General features: G+C 38.9%; 1 protein-coding gene across 4 annotated transcripts in view; it reads right to left on the reverse strand.

Annotated features, from left to right (window-relative positions):
- Positions 1 to 17,952: 17,952 nt before the first annotated feature.
- The window catches only part of LOC104587849 (S-sulfo-L-cysteine synthase (O-acetyl-L-serine-dependent), chloroplastic), a 79,300-nt gene continuing 73,810 nt past the window's right edge, over positions 17,953 to 23,442 (reverse strand). For all 4 annotated transcript variants that reach the window (XM_010245603.3, XM_088889142.1, XM_010245601.3 and 1 more), the window contains one exon: positions 17,953 to 18,413. In XM_010245603.3, coding sequence (XP_010243905.1) covers positions 18,333 to 18,413 — 81 coding nt within the window. In that variant the 3' untranslated portion in view covers positions 17,953 to 18,332. The remainder of the gene's footprint in view (positions 18,414 to 23,442) is intronic.

A 23,442-nucleotide genomic window follows, 5' to 3' on the forward strand; every position in this document is an offset into this window, starting at 1 on the left:
TTTTGAAATTTTGCCCAACCTACATGCAGGGTTCGGCCATCCATAAAATGGATCTCTCATCCCCTCAGTGGTATTAGAGCCAATTCAAATCTTGAACCAAATTAAATCAGATCTGAACCTGTACAAATGGGCAGAAGGCATTCCACCCGATTTGCGCAAATTAAGGTTTTTCTGGGAAATTTGTTTCCCAGATGAAGGGTGAATGATCTGAAATTAAATCTTTATAAATCTGAAATTTATTTAGAATTGTTCTTTATGAATTTCTTGATTTATGGGTTGTTCGTACAAATGGAGATCAAAATCTTGATTGGCACAAGAAAACTACAATTTTGCAGTTTTATTTATTTTTGGTCTGTAATTATTTTTTTTTTAATTTCTAGACTGAATGTATAGGATTTGATCTGATGTAATATTAATAGAAAAATTAAGTTTTTTCTATTTATATATTTGATGATTGAAGTTGGCGGTGCAAAGGAGGAGATTTTGCAAATATGAAAATCGCTATCTGCGATTTGCAGTTTATGAAACTGCAAATTGTGTTCTGACATTTGTATTGCAGATTGGAGATGTGCAAACAGCCCTATGACTTATTCTTGTTTTTCTTTAATCAGTAAATTTAATTTCAGATTGTTTCTTGAATTAAATCTTGAATTAAAAATCAAACCCTAGACCCATTCAAACCAGATTGGTCCAAACTGGTTGCACTGAATCTGTGGTTCGATGAAGGATGATGTCAGCCCTAATTTCCCACTTTTGGGCCAAGGGATTGATATTTAATTATGAAATTTAATTCGGCCCACACCTGTAAGGCCTAGTTTTAAGAGGTTAAAATTGATAAAAGCCCAATAACTGCAAGGTGGTGGGGTTATGCAGCTGAAACAGTTGGCTCCATGCACCCTATGTGCTTTCCCACATTTCCAAAGACATAATTTCGCTGTCTCCATCACTGAGATGGGAGGAAATCTCGGAGATGAACAAATGGAAATGGAACATAGATTAAAAACCATATCTATATAGATAACCTGAATCAAATTAGGTTGTGGACTGATGTTTGCTCTTTTATCAGAAAATGGAAAACGGACAATTTGCAAAGCATTTGGACGACAACAAGCTTAAGGGCCCAAACTATGCCGACTGGTATCGTAACCTCATGCTGGTCTTGACCTCTGAAAAATTGGATAAGGTGGCTAAGAATCCTGCCCCGGAACGTCCGGTAGATAAGGCTTCTAAGGCTCGAAGAAGAGACTATCAGGAATGGGAGGAGAAAAACTCCCTCGCCCGGTGTTACATCATTGCCTCACTGGACAATCCAATACAGAGGCAGTTTGATCAGATCGAACTTGCCAAGGACATATTGGATAGTTTAAAGACAATCTATGAAGAACAGAACCGTTCTACTCGACAAAAGGTCTTGAAGCAGTTCATGACCGCACAGATGTCCAAGGGCCAGCAAGTTCATGACCATTGTCTTCGGATGATGGGATACATCAATGAGCTTGAGGCTCTTGGATCCGGGCTGGATCATGTGAACCAGATAGATGCCATCCGTAACTCTTTGTCTTCGTCCTTCAATCCATTCATCATGAACTATAACATGAATAAGCTGAATGTCAGCGTTCAGGAACTCAGCAATATGTTGCAAAGGGCCGAAGAACTGATCAAGAAGGATGAGCCCCTAACCATGCTTATTGAAGCAGGCAAGCCAGGCAAGAAGAGGAGGGCAAACAAAAGGCCCTAGAAGAAAGCCACCAAACCCAAGAAACTGAGGAAACACAAGGCATCGGATGCCTGTCATTATTGTAAGTAGACCAGCCACTGGAAGAGGAACTGTCCTCAATACCTAGAATCCAAGAAAGGTAATTTCGAATCCTGTATCATAGAAACCAATTTGTTGGTAACTTCTGCCTCCTGGTGTATTGACTCTGGGGCTTCAACTCATGCATATAATTCACTGTAGGGGTTCAAGGTAAGCAGAATACTGAGTGAAGGAGAGGTGACTCTTTACTTGGGGACTTCTGCAAGTGTTGCAGCTACGGCTATAGGAACCGTAGAGTTATTTTTTAAAGAATGATCAATTGTACTGAAAGATTGTCTTTATGTGCAAAATTTGAGAAGAAATTTGATTTCTATTTCAAAACTATGTGTCGATGGATATTCTATCTTCTTTAGTAATACGATTACTATTAAAAGAAACAACAAATTCATCACATACGGAGAGCATAAGAATGGTCTCTATGTTCTGCATCCCTCTCTAGAAACTAACATAGCCGAAACTACGTCTGTTGATTTCCCCAAGAAAAGAACCCATGATACAGTTAGTCCCACGTGCCTGTGGCATTACCGACTTGGCCATATTAATAAAGATCATATCACAAGGTTGGTAAATGATGGTTCTTTGGATTTTCTAACTGTAGAAGATCTTTCCACTTGTGAGCCTTGCCTTCAGGGCAAGATGACTAAATGGCCATTTAATGGTAAGCCTGAAAGATGTACAGGCATGCTTGACCTTATACATACTGATGCATGTGGTCCCCTGAATGTTAGTACTCATAACCAGCACGTGTATTTTATTACATTCACCGATGATTATTCTCGGTATGGTTACGTGTACCTAATGAGACACAAGTCCGAATCCTTTGAAAAGTTCAAGGAGTTCAGACAAGAGGTCGGGAAACAGTTAGGGAGAGAAATTAAGACCCTTCAATCAGATCGAGGTGGCGAGTATCTCTCTGACGAATTCAAGGACTACTTGAAACGGGATAGTATCACAGTTAGCTCCTCCTACTACACTACAACCTAATGGTGTTTTAGAGAGGAGGAATAGGACCTTATTGGATATGGTCCGGTCACTTCTCGTGCACTTAGAGTTGCCCACATTCTATTGGGGTTACGCATTGGAGACTGCGATATACGTGCTGAACCGGGTTTCAACCAAATCGGTTCCGAATACTCCATATGAACTTTGGACTGGAAAGAAACCAAGTGTCAGACACTTGAACATTGATCTACACATCAGCCACATGGGTTCAGCCCAGCCTCTGCTACAAGGCCTGGCCGAATGGGCCCAACACTTACACTAAGTGGTCCCTGTGCCAAGCCACCCTATAAAACCTAGGGACTATGGGCAGATGTAAGATTAACCCATCAGGTATAACCCTCAATGGTCTTACACTTAATCTCTCAGCCCATAATGATCAAACACTGCCCGACAAGAGAGGACCTCTCCCTCGGCTGCAAGGAACAGTGCTGCACTCTCTACTCACATGGATCCCGGGAATTAAAACCTTTTACAAACATTTAGAAACCATAATATATATATATATATATATGTATATCTTTATACATTTGGTGTAAATGTTGGGCCCATTAAGGGCCCATACTAATGGACTTAGGGGTTTACTGTGTTATGTAGTGAATTTGGCCAGGCCTTGTAACAAAAGCTAAGCTGAACCCATGTGGATGATGTGTAGATCAATGCTAGGGTCCCACACCATACAAAGAGAGCCAAGCTAGCAACATTTAAAGGGAAAAGTGAGCTATGTAACTAAATGGGCCTAAAGCCAATTTCAAACTGGGTTTAAGTGAGTTAATTAAAAAGGGGCGAATTCTGAATTATAATCTGATCAGGATTAGCTAAACGATAAGATAAATCTTATCCATTTAAGAGTCCAGATCCAAATATCTGATTTGGATCAAGAAACTCTTTCCTAATTGGATTAGAAAGCTTATCCAAAGAAGACTATAAATAGGGGGTGAATTCACCAGTTTCATACACTCAGCAATCTGCAGGATTCTCCTCCAGTTCTTGCCACCCCTACCTAGTTCGATTTCCACCTTTGGGTCTAATCAAGAATAGTTCTTGATATTGTTTCTTTCTAGAAGAAACAATCTAAAGTCATGCTCACCAGCCCCTTGCGTGATTCTTGCTAAAGAATTAGGGTTCTTGCTAAAGAACCACTTTGCTGATCCTGCCTCACCATAAGTTGTGTCATATTCAATGGAGGTGGGTTTTGGTCATCTCTTTGGGCGTAAACACCTACGTTGGGAGTTAATGTTATTCTGTGTCAAGTATATCTCTACTTGCTTCCTTTTGGTTTCAGATTTGGTCCGGTTTGTTTAAAAAATGAGCCTTGGAAATGCAGTTTTCTAAATTAGGGAATAAGATTCCCAAAAGGGAGAAAGAAAATTTTTGAAATTTTGCCCAACCTCCTTGCAAGGTTCGGCCATCCATATGATGGATCTCCTTTCCCTTCATTATTTTCTTCTAGTTGTTTTCCTATGACTACTTCAATTAAGAATGTTAATAAACCCTGCTTAACTTTTTACCTCATTCACAATGATGTGTGGTCGTCTCCAGTTATTTCACGCTTGGGCTATAAGTATTTTGTGTTATTCATTGATGATTGTACTCGATACACATGGGTTTATTTCCTTCGAAAGAAATCAGAAGTTTTCTCCAGGTTTAAGAACTTTCATGTTATGGTAATGACCTAGTTTAAAACTACTATAAGCATTTTGAGGTCAAATTCTGGGGGAGAGTACTATGATGGTGAGGATGGTGGGTTTCAAACATATCTTAAACAACATTGTATTCAGTCCCAGAGATCTTGTCCTCGTACTCTTCAACAAATTTGAGTATCGGAGGACAAGAATCGCCATATTGCTAGTACGATGAGATTCTTGATTCAAGACTCTCATGCTCCCCCTACCTTCTAGGTGGAGGTGACCCACACTAATGTTCACCTTATCAATGTTCTTCCTACACCTATCCTTAGAAATTCTTCTCCTTATCAATCGTTATTTCCTCGCCTACCAAACCTATCCATACTTTGTGTCTTTGGATGTGTTTGTTTTGTCCATCTCCCTCCCCATAAATGCACCAAGCTAACAGTTCAATCAATTGTATGTGCATTTATGGGATATAGTATGGAAAACAAAGGATTCCTTTCTTACGATCCCAAAGTCCGTAGGTTGTGGATTTCCCGCAATGTCATATTTCTTGAGAAACTTTAATTCTTTGAACATATTACTAAATTGCCTGCTCCATCCATTTCTATTCTGCATAACTTTGGCTTTGTAGGTGATTCTCCTTCTTCATTTCAGCCACTTCAAATGTATTCTAGTCATAGTTCTTTCTTAGTTGTTTTGTCATCCACAGATATTCCTAAGTCTTACAACCAAGCCGTAACAATTAAGCATTGGAAAGATGTTATGGATTTAAAGTGAAGGGATGAGAGATCCATCATATGGATGGCCGAACCCTACAGGAAGTTTGGGCGAAATTTCAAAAATTTCTCTCTTTCCCATCTAGGAATCGCATTCCCTGTTTTAGAAAACTGCATTTTCAAGGGTCAATTTTGAATCAAATCGGATCAGATCTAAAACCAAAAGGGAGAAGAGGGATATACCTGATACAGAGTAACAGTAACTCCCAATGAAGGTATTCATGCCCAAGGAGAAAACCAAAAACTGCTTCCATTAAAGATGACACAGTGAGAGGTGAAGTAGAATCAGCAGGACGACTCTTCAGCAAGAACCGAATTCTTTAGCAAGAATGGGATAGAGGGCTAGTGAGCACAACTTCAGATTGTTTCTTCTACCAATAAGCAATATCAAGAACAATTCTTGATCATTCTCACGAGTGTGGATCGAACTAGGTAGGGGCGGCAAGATCAGGGAAGAACTCTACAGACTGCTATAATGTCTATTGTGTGTTTGCATGTCCACCCTACTCTCTTATTTATAGCCTTAAAGAGACAACCTCCTAATCTGATTAGGAGTTTCCTATTCCAAATCTTTATTTGGATCTGGAGTCATTAAGTGACAAGGATAATCCCTTATATTATTTGTAGCTTAAGATCAGCTTGATGCTAATCAAATTAGGAGTTTCCTGACCCAAATCTTTATTTGGATCTGGACTCTTTAAGTGGATAAGACTTATCCTCTTATCCTTATCTACTGATCCGAACCTAGACTTGCCCCTATTTAATTAATCTAATTAACCTAGTTCGAATCGGGCTTTAGGCCCATTAAGTTTATGTATTGACTTAACCTCTTAACCTGTTGCCCAGTTGGCTCTACTTATATGGTGTGGGACCCAAACATTGATCTACACATCAGCCACATGGGTTCAACCCAACCTTTGTTACAAGGCCTGGCCGAATTCACTATAGGAGACAGTGAACCCTTGAGTTTATCACCATGGGCTCTTAATGGGCTTAACATTTACACTAAATGGTCCATGGGTCGAGCCACCTTATGAAAACCCAAGGACTGTGGGCAAATGCAAGATTAGCCCATCAGGTATTACCCTCAATGGTCTTACTCTTAACCTCTCCCTCGGTTGCAAGGTGGAGTACTGCACTCTCTACTCACATGGATCTCGGGAATTAAAACATTTTGCAAACATGTTGAGACCATAATATATATGTATATCTTTATATAAATATATTTTGCAAAACAAATTTCAACGATTGAAATCAACTGTCGGTAGTTTAGGTTTCCATCAGAGAGAGTGCATCTCTGATCATTCACTTTATCCAACAAAGGGGTTGATCCTGTCACTATGATCACCCACTCAGATGAATTCTCGGACTGTCCCAACATACCCAAGTTTTGACCCCCTCTAAGGATCTCACTAATTGGCATGTCAAAGATAGTCCAATCCGACACCCAGTGCAGTACCATAATCTAGTCTAGGGGTAAGGTGTAACATTCTAGTTTTGCCCATATATCTCCAAGGTCCAGGGAAATTCTGAAATTTTGGTCTGGTTTAGGGTTTCAAGAAAACCCACATTGCATGTACCTTAGGTCTCACCTTGGCAGCTGAGACAAGCCACCCCAACCAACTTGGCAATACATCAGTGTCAGCCTTGGTAGGATAAATCTCCCCAAATCTACCCTCAATGGTCTTACTCTTAACCTCTCCCTCGGTTGCAAGGTGGAGTACTGCACTCTCTACTCACATGGATCTCGGGAATTAAAACATTTTGCAAACATGTTGAGACCATAATATATATGTTTATCTTTATATAAATATATTTTGTAAAACAAATTTCAACGATTGAAATCAACTGCCGGCAGTTTAGGTTTCCATCAGAGAGAGTGCATCTCTGATCATTCACTTTATCCAACAAAGGGGTTGATCCTGTCACTATGATCACCCACTCAGATGAATTCTCGGACTGTCCCAACATGCCCAAGTTTTGACCCCCTCTAAGGATCTCACTAATTGGCATGTCAAAGATAGTCCAATCCGACACCCAGTGCAGTACCATAATCTAGTCTAGGGGTAAGGTGTAACATTCTAGTTTTGCCCATCTATCTCCAAGGTCTAGGGAAATTCTGAAATTTTGGTCTGGTTTAGGGTTTCAAGAAAACCCACACTGCATGTACCTTAGGTCTCACCTTGGCAGCTGAGACAAGCCACCCCAACCAACTTGGCAATACATCAGTGTCAGCCTTGGTAGGATAAATCTCCCCAGATCTATCCAACGGCTATGAAAATTCTAAACTAACCTGAGTCTCATAAGTGTCCAATTTAAGGGTATTACACAGAAACACACTACAATGACATAAATCAATTATGTACTTTATTCATTTACAAAAAATGACAATAGGTACATCAATCGGATTGGAGATAAGGGCAAAACTGTCTAATAACTCCCACTTGCACTTAAGTCCAATCAGGTACAAGCCGGAGTCTTGTACTTTCCACGTGTTTCTCAAACATTTTCTGTCTTAGTGGCTTAGTTAATGGGTCTGCTACATTTTCTGCTGATGCTACCTTCTGACATCAATCTCCCGTAGATCCAATGTTGTCACACAACAATAGAATGGGTGATGTGCTGAATTCCAAATTCTAGAATAAACACCTTCATTCATTAGGCAGCCTCACTTACGACAATGTGCTTGGCTTAGGTTGTGGAATCTGCTATTTTTACTACTCAGGACCCCATCACGGAGATGTAACCAGATGTAGACATTCTACCATCTAGATCTGACTGGAAGTTAGTATCAATATACCCGACGATCTGTAGTGAACTACCATCGAATACCAGACAAAACTCTTTTGTCCTTCGAACGTATTTTAGTATGTTTTTCACAGCGGTCCATTGCTCCTGCCCTAGGTTAGATTGGTATCTGCTTACTACACTCACTGCCTGAGAAATGTCAAGACGAGTGCACAACATGGCATACATGATGCTCCCTACGACTGAGGCATAGGGAACCTCTTTTATGCCCTTAATTTCTTCGGGAGTCTTAGGAGACATACCCTTGGAGAGAGTGACTCCATGCCTGAAAGAAACATTTCCTTTCTTGGAGTTCTTCATGCTGTATCTCTTGACTATTTTGTCAATGTAAATGGAAATGGAAATGGAACATAGATTAAAAGCCCTTTGTATGTGATGACATGAATCAATTTAGGTTGTAGACTTATAAATCTGCTTTGCCTTTACCAGAAATGGTAAATGGAAACTTCATCAAGTTGTTGGATGATAACAAACTCAAGGACCCCAATTATGCCAACTGGTTTCGAAACCTTATGCTGGTTTTGATGTCTGAGAAATTGGATAAAATTGCTAAGAACCCTGCTCTGGATCATCAGGGTGATAGGGATTCTAAGGCCCAAAGGAGAGAGTATCAAGAATGGGAAGAGAAAAATTCTCTTACCCGGTGTTGTATTATAACCTCTTTAGACAATCCAATACAGCGACAATTCGATAAGATCAAAGTGTCCAAGGATATATTGGATAGTCTGAAGACTATGTATGAAGAGCATAATCATTTTACTTGACAAAATGTCTTAAAATTGTTTATGACCGTACAAATGGCCAAGAACGAACAGGTTCATGACCATTGTCTAAAGATGATGGGTTATATCAATGAATTGGAGGCTCTTGGGTTAGGACTAGATAATGACACCAAAATTGATGTTGTTCTCAATTCCTTGCCTCCATCTTTCAATTAGTTTATCATGAATTACAATATGAATAAGCTAAACGTTAGCTTTCAGGAACTCAGCAATATGTTGCAGAGGGCTGAAGAATTGATTAAGAAGGATAAGCTGATAGCTATGCTTGTTGAAGGTGGCAAATCGGGTAAGAAGAAGCGAAAGGCTAAAAGGAAGGTTCAGAAGAAGAGTATAAAAACCAAAAAGCAAAAGAAAGACAAGGCATCGAATGCTTGTCAATTCTGCAAGCAGCCCGACTACTAGAAGAGGAATTGTCCTTGATACCTAGAGACTAAGAAACAATGTATGTTCGATTCTTTCATCATAGAGACCAATCTGTTGGTCACTTCTGCTTCCTAGTGTATTGACTCTAAGACTTTGACTCATGCGTGTAATTCACTATAAGGATTCAAGATAAGCAGAAGACTGAGTGATGGAGAAGTGACACTTTACTTGGGAACTTCTGCAGCTGTTGCAGCTATGGCCATAAGCACTATAAAATTAGTTTTCAAAGAAGGGATTATTGTACTAAAAGATTGTTTTTTCATACCTAATTTAAGAAGAAATTTGATTTCTGTCTCAAAGTTATGCATGGATGGTTATTCTATTTTGTTTAGCAATGTGATTACTATTAAACGGAATAACAAATTCCAAGCATACGGGAAACTTGAGAATGGTCTCTATGTTCTCCATTCCTCTCTAGAAACCAATATTACCAAAACTACGTCAAAAAGAATCCGTGATACAGTTAGTTCCACGTGCCTGTAGCATTACAAGGTTGGTAAACGATGGTCGTTTGGATTTTATAAGTATAGAAGATCTTCCAACCTATGAACCTTGCATTCAGGGTAAGATGACAAAATGGACATTTACTAATAAGCCTGAAAGATCTATAGGCACACTTGACCTAATACATACTAATGTATGTGGTTCCCTAAATGTTAGGACACGTAATTAGCACGTTTATTTCATAACCTTTACCGATGATTGTTCTCGGTATGGTTACGTGTACCTAATGAAACATAAGTCTGAATCCTTTGAAAAGTTCAAGGAGTTCAAACAAGAAGTCGATAAATAGTTAGGGAGAGAAATTAAAGCCCTTTGATAGATCGAGGTGGTGAGTATCTCTCTAACGAATTCAGGGACTACTTAAAGGACAATGGGATAGTATCACAATTAGCCCCTCCCGCTACACCACAGTTAAACGATGTGTCGGAGAGGAAGAACCGGATCCTATTGGATATGGTCCGATCACTTCTCATCCACTCAGAATTACCTACATCCTTTTGGGATACGCATTGGAGACTTTGATTTATGCGCTGAACCGGTTTCTAACCAAATCTGTTCCGAAGACTCCCTATGAGCTTTGGACCAGTAAGAAACCAAGTGTGAGACACTTGAAAATTTGGGGTTGTCCGGTACATGTTGAAAAAACTAGTGCTAACAAATTAGAATCTAAGACCAGCTGTTGCCTATTTGTAGGTTACCCCAAAGGCTCTATAGGTTACCTATTCTATGATCCGAAAGAACAAAATGTGTTTTACAGTCGAAATGCCCATTTCTTAGAAAAAGATTACATCCTGGAGAATCTTTACCAAGAAGTTGTTCTTGATAAGGAGAGCCTAGGAGTAGTGGGAGATGTCCCACAAGCTTTAGATACTCAACCTAGAAGGTCTACCCAGGTATTTATGACCAAGAAAGTTATTTAGTGGAAGCCACGACGAGTGAGGATGATTCCACGACTTATGTGAAAGCTATAGTGGACATAGATTCCCTAAAGTGGGTAGGTGCTATGAAAGCCGAGATGGACTCGATGAAGACCATCAAGGTATGGACTCTTGTAGACCCACCCTCTGGGGTGAAAGCAATTGGTTGCAAGTGAATTTACAAGAGGAAGAAAGGCCTAGATGGTAGCATTAAGACCTATAAAGCTTTTCTTGTGGCAAAAGGATATACACTCAGAAAGTGGGAATCGACTATGAGGAGACCTTTTCGCCGGTGGCTATGCTAAAGCCTATTAAGATCTTGCTATCTGTAGCAACATACCATAACTACGGGATTTGGCAAATGAATGTCAAAACCGTGTTCCTGAACGGAGATCTTACTAAAGATATCTACATGTTGCAACCGCAAGGATTTATTGTTGTAGGTCAGAAACACATGCTATGCAAACTTAACCGATCCATATATGGACTAAAGCAGGCTTCTAGGTATTGGAACATCTGGTTTGACTTTACTGTCAAATAGTTTGACTTTGAGCAAAATACGAATGAACCCTGTGTTTACAGAAAAACCAGAGGGGATAAAGTTACGTTCTTGGTTCTGTATGTAGATGACATTCTACTCATTGGGAATGATGTAGGAATGTTAACTATGGTGAAAATGTGGCTTTCACAGCAATTCTCCATGAAAGATTTTGGAGAAGCCACCTATATCTTGGGAGTTCGACTCTATAGAGATAGATCGAAAAAGATAATAGGATTATCACAATCTACTTACATTGACAAAATTGTCAAGAGATACAGTATAGAGAACTCTAAGAAAGGAAATGTTCCTTTCAGGCACGGAGTCACTTTCTCCAAGGGTATGTCTCCCAAGACTCCCGAGGAGATTGAGGGCATGAAGGAGATTCCCTATGCCTCAGCCGTAGGGAGCATCATGTATCCCATGCTGTGCACTCGTCCCGACAATTGCTCAGGCAATGAGTGTGGTAAGTAGATATAGTCTAACCCAGTATAGGAACACAAGACAGTTGTGAAGAACATACTAAAATACCTTCGAGGGACAAAAGAGTTTTGTCTGGTATTCAATGGTAGTTCACTATAGATCCAAGGGTATACTGATGCTGATTATCAATTAAATCCAGATGATAGAAAGTCTACATCTAGGTACATCTTTATGATGGGGACCTATGCAGTTAGCTGGAAAAGCAGCAAACAAGGTTCCACCGCAGATTTCACAACCAAAATTGAATACATTGCCACAAGTGAAACTGCTAAAGAAGTCGTCTGGATGAAGAAGTTCATTCAAGAATTAGGAGTAGTTCCATCCAGCACATCACCCATTCCACTATTGAGTGACAACAATGGAACTATAGCTCAGGCTAAGGAGATACGAGCCCATTCAAAGTTGAAGCACATCGAGAGGAAGTACCATGTACTGTGGGAGATAGTTGGTAGAAGGGATGTCTTGATTCAAAAAGTAGCGTCAACGGAGAATGTAGCAGACCCATTGACTAAGACACGTACACAGAAAGTGTTTGAGAAACACGTGGAAAGTATAGGACTCCGGTTTGTACCCGATTGCACCTACATGCAAGTGGGAGCTGTTAGACAGTTACGCCCTTAGCTCCAATCAAATTGATGTATCTTTTGACATTTATTGTAATTGAATAAAGTACATAATTGATTCATATCATTGTGGTATGTTTCTATGTAATACCCTTAAACTAGACACTTGTAAGACTCATGTTAGTTTAGAATCTCTACAGCCGTTGGATAGATCTAGGGAGATTTATCCTACCAAGGCTGACACTGATGTGCCACTAAATTGGTTGGGGTGGCTTGTCTCAGTTGCCAGGGTGAGACCTGAGATACATGCAGTGTGGGTTTTCTTGAAACCCTAAACCGGACCAAATTCTAGTATTACCTTGGACCTTGGAGATAGATGAGCAAAACTAGAATGTTACACCTGACCCCTAGACTCGATTATGGTACTATACTAGGTGTCGGATTAGGTTGTCTTTGATATGCCAATCAGTGAGATCTTTAGAGGGGGTCAAAACCTAGATATGTTGGGACAGTCTAAGAATTCACCTGAGTGGGTGATCATAGTAACAGAATCAGCCCCTTTGTCGGACAAAGTGAATGATTGGGGAATGCACTCTTTCTAATGGATAACCTAAACTACGAGTAGTTGATTTCAAATGTAGAAATTTGTTTTTTGAAAAATATATTGATATAGAGATATACATGTATATATTATGGTTTCAAAATGTTTGCAAAAGGTTTTAATTCCTGAGATCCATGTGAGTAGAGAGTGCAGCATTGTACCTTGCAGCCGAGGGAGAGGTCGTCTCTTGTCGGGCAGTGTTTGATCATTATGGGCTAAGAGATTAAGTGTAAGACCTTTGAGGGTAATACTTGATGGGCTAATCTTGCATCTGCCCACCGTTCTTGAGTTTTCATAAGGTGGCTAGATCCAAGAACCATTTAGTGTAAATGTTGGGTCCATTAAGAGCCCATAGTGATGGACTCAAGGGTTCACTGTCTCCTACAGTGAATTCAGCCAGGCTTTGTAATAAAGGCTGGGTTGAACCCATGTGGCTAATGTGTAGATCAATGTAAGGGTCCCATGCCAAACAAAGAGAGCCAACTGGGCAGCAAGTTAAGGAGTAAGTGAGCACATAAGCTTAATGGGCCTAAAGCCCAATTTGAACTGGGCTTAAGTTAGTTAATTGAAAAGAGGCAAGATCTAATTTATAATCTGATTAGGATTAGCTGAAAGGATAAGATAACTCTTATCCATTTAAGAGTTCAGATCCAAATATCAAATTTGGATCAAGAAACTCTTTCCTAATTAGATTAGGAGGCTGATCCAAAGAAGACTATAAATAGGGGGCAAATTCCTTAGTTTCATACATAGCAATCTACAGAATTCTCTCTTATTTTTTTCATCCCTACCAAGTTCGACCAAGTGGAATTAATCAAAGAAAGGTTCTTGATATTGTTTCTTGGTTGAATAAATAAACTGAAGTCGTGCTCACCATCCCCTCTTTGATTCTTGCTAAAGAATCCCGGTTCTTGCTGAAGAGCCATCCTACTGATCCTGCTTCATCGCACACTGTGTCATCTTTAGTGGAAGCGGGTTTTGGTCTTCTCCTTGGGCGCGAACACCTTCATTGAGAGTTACTGCTACTTCGTATCTGGTATATCCCTCACTTCCTATTGGTTTTAGATCTTACTCGGTTTTGTTTCAAGAATGATCTTTGAAAATGTAATTTTCTTAAATAGAGAATGCGATTCTCAAATGGGAGAGAGAATTTTTTTGAAAATTTGCCCAAACTTCCTATAGGGTTCGACAGTGAATTTGGCCAGGCCTTGTTACAAAGGCTAGGTTGAACTCATATGGCTTTTATGGAAATCAATGTTAGGGTCCCAACAAAGAGAGACAAGCTATCCATCAATTAAAAGGAAGTGAGCCTGAAAGTTTAATGGGCCTAAAGCCCAATTCGAACTGAGTTTAATGAGATTAATTAAAAGGGGCAAATTTGGGTTTATATTTGGATAGGGATCAACAAGAGGATAAGATAAGTCTTATCCACTTATGAGTTCAGATCCAAATAAAGATTTGGATCAAAGAACCCTTTCCTAATTTGATTAGGAAGCTGATCTTGAAAGGAATTGAATTATGGGGTGAATTCTAGAGAAATAATTCTTCTTTTCTACAATCTATTTTCTCCCTCTACTCTTGCCGCCCTACCCTGTTCGATCTCCAGTTCTTTGAGTGATCAAGATTGGATCTTGATATTGTTTCTTGTTAGAAGAAACAATCTTGTAGTTACATTCACATCCCTGCATGATTCTTGTTGAAAAATCTCTTTGCTAATCCTGCCTCATCCTAAGCTGTGTCATATTCAGTGGAGGTGGGATTTGGTACCCTCTTTGGGTGTGAACACCTATGTTAGGAGCTACTTGTGTGGATTCCGTACCAGGTATATCCCTCCCTTAATCTTAGTTACAGATTTGGTTTGATTTGTTTCAAGAACGAACCTTGAAAAATGCAGTTTTTCTAAATTAGGGAATAAGATTCTCAAAAGGGAGAAAAAATTATTTTTGAAATTTTGCCCAGCCACCTTGCATGGTTCGGCCATCCATATGATGGATCTCCCTTCCCTTCAGTTGCTTCCCAAGAGCAAGCTCATTAGGTCAAACATCTACTCAGTTTGGAGAAGAGCAATAAAGATATTTGAGTTCAAAAGTTTATGGAGGCATTAATCTTATTCATGTTGAAGTTCAACATAAATCGATTAAAGAACGGAAGAGAGTTAAGAATGGCATTAATCTTAATGTCATCTTCCAAGGTGCTACCAAGAGCTTCTAATTCATTGATGCAGCCTATCATCTTCATGACATGCTCATGCATGTGTTGTCTCTTAATCATGCAAGTAGTCATCAACATTTTAAGGACTTTTTGTCTAATAGAACGATTATACTCTTCATACATAGATTTAATTCCTTCCAATACCTCCTTACATGTTAAGACATTCTCATATTGTTTTTGGATGGAATTATCTAGTAAAGCAAGAATATAACATTTGGCAAGAGAGTTCTCATCTTGCAAATCATTATACTCCCTACATCATTCCTTAAAAGCTTGATTCCTAAGTGCTTCTAAAGCAGCCTGAGTGACAACCATGTCCATTTTTAAGTGTGAGTACAATGTTGAGGTTATGTTTTAGTCAGCATAATTTAGGTCTTTAAGCTTCTTGTTGTCAAGAAGTTTAGGGAATGATCCAATTGTCATTTACTACACAAGATTATTCTATATGTCTCTTCATAGAAGGGGTTTCAACATTTAGGTTAAATAGACTAGAGTAGTTTTAGCCAATTTGATCTAGGAATCAAATTTTGTTCGAGTGTAGTTCTAGAACTAAACCTAATGCTCTGATGCCGCTGTTGAACAGATTGAAAAACATCAATATGTTGGCCAAACCAACTTGGGTTTATATCCAAATTTCAAAAAATTTTTAGTTTGAACCCGAGAATTGGATTCTTTGAATTCAGAGAATCGGATTCTCCTAGGATCATTCTAGCATTGGATTGAACCAGATCTAGTTTTCAAAATTAAATTGAGCATACATGATACGGAGACCAAAAATTGCAGCTCCCAAAGTGGTGGTTTACTCCAAATACAACCAAATCGCTTCTAACTGAAAATGGCATAACTGATGTTAGCTGCTGATCCCGTAACCAGTTTTCAGCTGAAATTTCTAAGAAGCTTGGATTTGTGCAGCTATGAAACCACTTAAATTATGGTGTCTTATAGTGGAAAACATAGAAAAAGCAATGAGAGAACAGCAGCTCCTTGAAAGTAAAGAGAAGAATCCTATGGTAAATGAGGAACATGATAATCCCACACATGTAGAAGAATAGGACAACCAATATAAGGACTTCAATGACATTAGTGGGGACTATATGTTATTCTATCCCTCGCATATGAACATGGGAGATTCCTTTCCCACAAATATTCTATCCTCCTTTAACATTGTTGCCTCTCTACAGATAAGCACTCTTACCGATTATCTAGACATCTCTAGTGTTGTCACTTATGTATAACAAAGGGTCATAAGTCTAGACAACCGAATGGCTGCCCATAAGTAGTAGATTCTAAGTTGAAAGTAATTGAAGCTCGGATAGATGCCCTTCATAAAAATGAACACCAGGCTGCTTAGACCATTAGTAGTATCCAATCTAAGATCCTAGAGTTCCACACTATGCAACAACAAATGATCCCTCTCTTCGCTACCTTAGTAGTTCTAGTTGTAAAAAGCATGGGAAGGAGGTGGAGGAAAGGCAAGAATTTCAAGCTTTTCAAAGAAGAACACAGAGTGTAGTAGAGAAGCTATTTGGCATCGCTACAAAAAATTATTTTGAGTGTTCTTAGTCAACGCCCTAGACGATTTTATTTATTGGTTAAAACACTTAAAACTAAATCATTGAGGAACAATGTAACCCTAATATGTTGTTAAACTCAATTTTTCTTCGTTTCTGAGCATAAATTAATTGATCTAGAGTCTAGACAATGTGACCCTATTTCCTACTTATATTTGCTTATTTCCCTTGCTCCTCTTTCCCTTTACTACTGCCAAAAGGGAGAGGTTTTGGTGCATGATTAAAAAATGATACATTCTATCTATATCATCAAAAAGCAGCAGAGAAAAGTATACCCTCAAGAAGACGGGAGATTTGAGAAAAAGAAAAAATATTTCCTCAAGAAGTCAGAGAGAAATGTATGAAAAAGTTTGTTATCTCTTTATAAGGAGATGGACTTTTATATTGCAACCATACATCTGCGAATAATTGCAGTTAAGCCATCGCGATTTAACATAGGAAAACCACGATCACAGTATCACACATTGAAAGAGAACTACGGTCATTCTCCTTATATATAAGTCGTGGGCTCCTACCACAAGACACAAGCAAAGGATAGGCTACAAATACAAAGTATTACAAAGGACAAAAACAGCATACAAGATTGCAAGATCTATAGAAATGCCTTGCATGCAACATGTAGCAAGATCGTAGAGGAAGTGGTGGTTATAGTTTACACAGGTTGGTAACCGATCCCACCTTATTGATCCTATGCATATCCCTATCGAATTAACCTAGGCACAAGGTTCAAAATATCAATATGCTCGATACGGGCATATCAAGCAATATTGATACTGTTTTTTACTTTTTTATTTTTTTGAAACTGGTTCAGGGGGGTCGGTTTAAGGCTCCTCCACCCCCTGAACTGGTCAGAACCCCAGTACACCCACTAGAGGGGCATATCAGAGAGGTCCCAGAATGATACGTATCGGCCCGAATGTCATTCTGATGAAAGAATGAACATTCTTTCTTCTTAAGTTCCCTTGACCGAACCCTAATCTCTTTTCCTTCTCATTCTCATCTCCTTCTCAACTTCAGAACAGAGATCAAACATGAGAACAAGGAGTCTTGTGCTAAAGATATTCTGAGACACTTTTGAGCTCCAAATTAATGTAACACGCATAAGGTTCCTCATTCATCTAGTGAAAGGAACCCTCCCATATGTATAAAACACTGGCGTGTTCACTCGTAATTGGTAATAACAGAATAAGCTTAAACATGTAGCGCAGGTCTACGTGTAAACTGATTTACAAATTTGGAAAATGAGTTGGAAACTGATTTACAAATAGCTACATTTAACCAACAAGGACATACAGCCAAAACATTTACAACCTCAGCATTTTTGACTTTTGGGCCTCATCTGAAAATCATTTTTATCAATTAAATTAAAAAAATAATTATTAGAATCAAAACACCATACAGAAAAGCCATCTCTCCTTAAGTCCTAACTACTAACGAAGGATTCCATGGGCAGAAAAACAGACACATAAACACTACTGTCCAAAAGCGTCGACAGATAACGCAACTCCCCTGGCTGTACTACGAGAAACTGCAAAGACAAAATTGGGAGATTGATTCACGTACAATCAAGAAGGGCTTGTGAACAAATGGCAAACACAACCACTTCCAAACCCCCTTGCACTGATGAGTCCATCAATCATTGCCAAGTCGCTCTTCATGGTGGTGGTATAAAGAATCAATGACGGGCAAATTTAACTCGTTATTTGTCACATTTTCTGAACTTCCTCTAGGATGGAATGAAAAAGAACCGTGGGAATGTATCTCTCACCAAAGCTTGGGAATACAACCTGTAACATCTAAATTCATCAAAAAAATACCAAAAGCAATGAATAATAAATAATTTATATTCAACAACCATAGTTTGATGTTCTCAGTCCATGCTGAGAATCATCCAACGTCAGCCTGCAACGTACATTCCTTTTATATATGGAAATTGTCTAAAACTCACCATGAGTTTTCAGCATTTCCCTTAAACTCACCACAACTTTTCAAAACATCTAAAACTCATCATGTCAGCAAGTTTTTATTTTCCAAAACTCACCTTCCGTTAGTGCACCGTTAATGTTTCTTAACAGAGGTGTCCATGTCAGCACAAATAACAATTTTTATGACCAAATCACCAGTGAATGGCAAGTTAGAGGAAAAGGGTCTTTTCAATTTTTAATTTTCTTTTTTTACATTTTAGTGTTTTGTTATAATTTCTAATGTTTTTTATAATTTCTGTTTTCTTACATTTTTCTATTTTCTACAATCTATAAAATTTCCTGTATTTTTTGTTATTTATTTGCAATTTCTGTGTTTTTCTGTATTTTATATTTGAAAATATTTTTTGAACTTTTTCCTTTTTTTCTTATCTAAATATTAAAATATATGTATACATTTTATATTTTTTTATGAGGTTAAAATGGTAATATATTAACGGCCGTTAGTCTCTTTAACGTCAAGTTAGTGACATGGTGAGTTTTAGATTTGAAAAGTTGTGGTGAGTAAGAAAAATGCTGAAAACTCATGGTGAGTTTTTGACAATTTCCCTATTATATAAGAAATCACCTTTATCAAGCAGGGATAACATTCGGCCATGTGCCATAAATGGGAAGGAGTGACTTGATGGATTTTGGGGACTTTTTTTTTAAAAGAAAATATGGACTTTGATTGAGCGGAATGGCAAAGCAGGGTATATATAACTAATGCCAAACAAGGATTAGAATTTCAAAGAAGAGTTTAATTAATTTCAATTTTGTTGGTAGCCAAAATGAAATCTATAGAAACCTACTGTTTCAGTTGGAACAAGGAAAGGTAATATAGAACAAATTGAATGGAGAACTATAGAAAATAGGAAGAGATAATATAAAATATTCTTTCATGAGCAATAAATATTCCTTTAAATTTTTAGGCATTCCCCATATTCCACCCAAGATTTTGATTTTGAGAATGGTCAAAGCCTGGTCTAAATCCAAAATTTGAATCCTCAACCGCAAATATTTGTGATAAATGCATCCTTGGAATGGAACTTTATTTATGTAGAGAAACTGATTTCATCTATATTTTTCACTGATACAGTAACTTCATACATAGATCCCAAAGAAAACCAGGAAAAATACCAAAACAGACATCACTCAGTTTCTATTTCAGACTCTAATGGAACTTGAATTTGCAATAACCAGGCATACCATTGAGGTTACTTATTTAGAAACAGAAAAAAAGGTCTGGATAATAGATTGGGTTTCAATCGGGTGAGGCTAGATCAAGTCATAATAGTACAATTCAACTTAAGACCTTAATAAATCCTTGGAAACTCTCCTCCAATCTCTTGGTGTTTCTTTAGTAGCTACTATTAGTTTGTTTTCCCAATCTTCCTTAGAAGCATTGAAAACTATTCTACTATCACTTGCAGCCTATCCCATATTCAACAACCGTACAGCCTCCTTGCACTACACCTGCTCCTTATCTGCAAGTTCTTAACCACTCTCTTGTGTTTTCTCTACAGGTCTCCTAGTATCTTGTCTTCCACAAAGAGGATGAAATCTTTCAGAACACCTGAAACTTCTTTCTAACAAGCCACCAGTTCTTCAGAGAAACAAACCACTTTTCTTGTCTAAAATATTCCAAGTGTTCTTTCTTCTTTCTGCTACATACCTCCTACCACCTTCCTCTTTTGACCCCCTTATACAGAAGATTCCAATTCATCTGAGTTGCTTCCTCAACAAATGCCTTAAGCCAAGAACCTCTTCCCCTACCAGAAGCACCATCACTGTCTTCATCTCCCTAATCTTCAATCTGTTTTCCCATTCACACTGAAGCTTTCAAAGAGAACTGCTTTGCTTCAACATTCAAAGGTCTTCTCTACGTAGCTGTCTGCTCAAATTTACCTAATCAACTATCACACATCCTAATATATCCTTTGTTGTTGGTTTTATGAATCAGTTCATGGACTCACCTAGAGTGCCTCGTCATTTTTTTTTTTGATAAATTTTATTAAACTTCACATTGAAAGAATTACATCAAAGGTGGGGAATTCTCCACAGAAAAGACTTCAGATTTTTTCCCAAAAAATTTGTTGTCTTGTAGTCCCTTGTTTAGCCAATGTGTCCACCATCCCAATTGTTATTCTTCTTACCCATCTAAAAGTAACAATCATCTCCCTTTCTAAGGATTCTATTTCACAGATTATATGCCTGTAAAACCATGGGATATGGGTACTATTCCTTGTCCATTAAATAACTACTTGTGAATCCCCTACCACCTCCAAGTTAAGAAACCCAAACTGCTTAGTGAATCTTAGACCCTGAAGTAGACTAGACAATTCTTCTGTCAATGCATCACCATTGGCTACAGGTTCTGAATATAATGCAAAAACCTTCCTTCTGAGTCTCAAAAGACCCCCCCATTCCAGTTATTGCCTGATTGCCTATGTGTACCATACCTTCCATAAGTTTTACACAGTTGGCTGCTGGTTCTCTCCATTCCTTGTTTTGAGCTGACAAAGCCACTCCCTTCCACTTTCTCAGAATATCGTTTAGTTAGAAAGATTTAAAGTCCTCCATGGACTTCACCCAATGTACTACTTTTATTTATATACCTTTAGTTTGCTAATCCCCAATTTATCACTACCAGTGATGACGATATCATCCACATAGACCACTAATAAAATCTTCCCAGCTTCTAAGTCATAGCTGAACACTGAGTGGTCAACCTGGCACTGCTTCATTCCAAAACTCTTCACCACTTCGCTGAACTTCCCAAACCAAGCACGTGGAGATTGCTTCAACCCATAAATTGCCTTCTTCAGTTTGCACACCTTATCAACCTCCCCTTGAGCAACAAACCCAGGTGGTTGCTCCATATATACCTCCTCCACCAGATCACCATGGAAGAAGGCATTATTTATGTCAAGTTGAAAGAGAGGCCAATCATACATAACTGCCAAGGAAATTAGTACACGAATAGAACCAATTTTAGCCGCCGGAGAGAATGTCTCCATGTAGTCCACTCCATACAACTGTGAGTAACCTTTAGCAACAAGTCTGACCTTCAGACGCTCCACACTACCATCTGGAAAGTATTTCACAGTATACACCCATTTACAGCCCACAGCATGCTTACCAGGTGGGAGAGTAGTAAGTTCCCACGTTTGAGTATGTTGAAGAGCAAAAAGTTCCTCCTCCATTGCCCGCCATCATCCAGTTGAACTAAGAGCTTCTTGAACATTATTAGGTATGGAAATAGAGGACAAAAGTGAAACAAACTGGCGATGTGAGGTAGAAAGATGAGATAATGAAACAAAATTGGAAATGGGATGGAGGGTAGAACTGTGTTTACCTTTCCATAAGGCAATGGGTGGGTCAAGGTCTGAAGATTCAGCAATAGGAGCCATGAGAGGATCAACAGATGAGGTAGAAGCCGAAGGAGGGGCCGGTGTCATTTGACGTGTATACACTTGTCGGATCGGTGGTCTTTCAGTGGTGACCTGCACTGGATGAGGTGATGAGTCTACAACAACAGCCTCTGGAACTGGATCACTATCAGGAAGAGGAAGAGGAGGTAGGGGTGAAGACAAGGGTGCTTCGTGACTGGAGAAGAAGGGTACAGACTCAAAAAAGGTGACATCAGGGCAGACATAGCACTTTCGGGTAATGGGATTATAACACTTGTACCCTTTTGGGTCCGAGAGTAGCCAAGGAAGACACATTTAATTGAGCGTGCATCTAGCTTGTCTATTCCAGAACTCAGATTGTGGACAAAGCACACACAACCAAAGACACGAGGAGTTAATGGAAACGGAGATAAAATGGGAAACAAGATAGAGAAGGGTGACCGACCATGATGAATAAAAGAGGGCATCCGATTAATGAGAAAACACGCAGTGAGTACAGCATCACTCCAAAACCGTTTAGGAACATTCATGTGGTGAAGCATAGACCGAGCAGTTTCAAGAAGCTGACGATTCTTCCGTTCAGCCACCCCATTTTGTTGAGGGGTGAAAGCACATGAGGTCTGATGAATAATGCCATGCTGTTCTAAATACTGCTGAAATGAAGTAAGAAAGTATTCACGACCATTATCTGAATGGAGAACTTTGATTGGAACACCAAATTGTGTGCGTATTTCAGCATGGAATTTTTGAAAAATGGAAAATAATTCACTTCTTTCTTTCATTAAGTAAATCCATGTCATTCTTGAACAATCATCAATAAAGGAGACAGAATACTTGTACCCATTATAAGACTATTTTGATTGGACCCCAAACATCTGAATGAACCAAAGAAAAATGACTCAACATACGACTCTCAACTCTTGGACTGAAGGACACACAACGGTGTTTACCAAACTGACATGACTCACATTGTAAGACTGACAACTGACTCAATGACAGAACCAACATCTTGAGAACCTTGAGAGATGGATGTCCCAGTCGGCAATGCCATTGTAGAGGAGTAAGGGAAGTCTGAAGTGCAATTGAAGATCCACCACCGTCAAGGTAAAACAATCCACCAGCTTCATGCCCCCCACCAATCTTCTTCCCCGTTTTGAGATCCTGAAAAACACAAGTGGAAGGAAAGAAGGTAACAGAACAGTTAAGAGCTTTGGTTATTTTACTAACAGACATAAGATTGAATGGAAACTTAGGTACATATAAAACAGATGATAAGGGGACAGAAGCCAATGTCAACATTACCAACACCACAGATGGGAGATGAGGACCCAATGGCAAGTGTAACAGTTTGTGATGTGGAGGTTTCGGAAAGAGAAGAGAACACACCTGGAGTCCCGGTCATATGATTTGAGGCTCCAGAGTCAATAATCCAGGAAGGAGTT

Source organism: Nelumbo nucifera, chromosome 5 (genome assembly GCF_055504915.1).
Source record: "Nelumbo nucifera cultivar China Antique chromosome 5, China Antique-T2T, whole genome shotgun sequence".
NCBI lineage: Eukaryota > Viridiplantae > Streptophyta > Magnoliopsida > Proteales > Nelumbonaceae > Nelumbo > Nelumbo nucifera.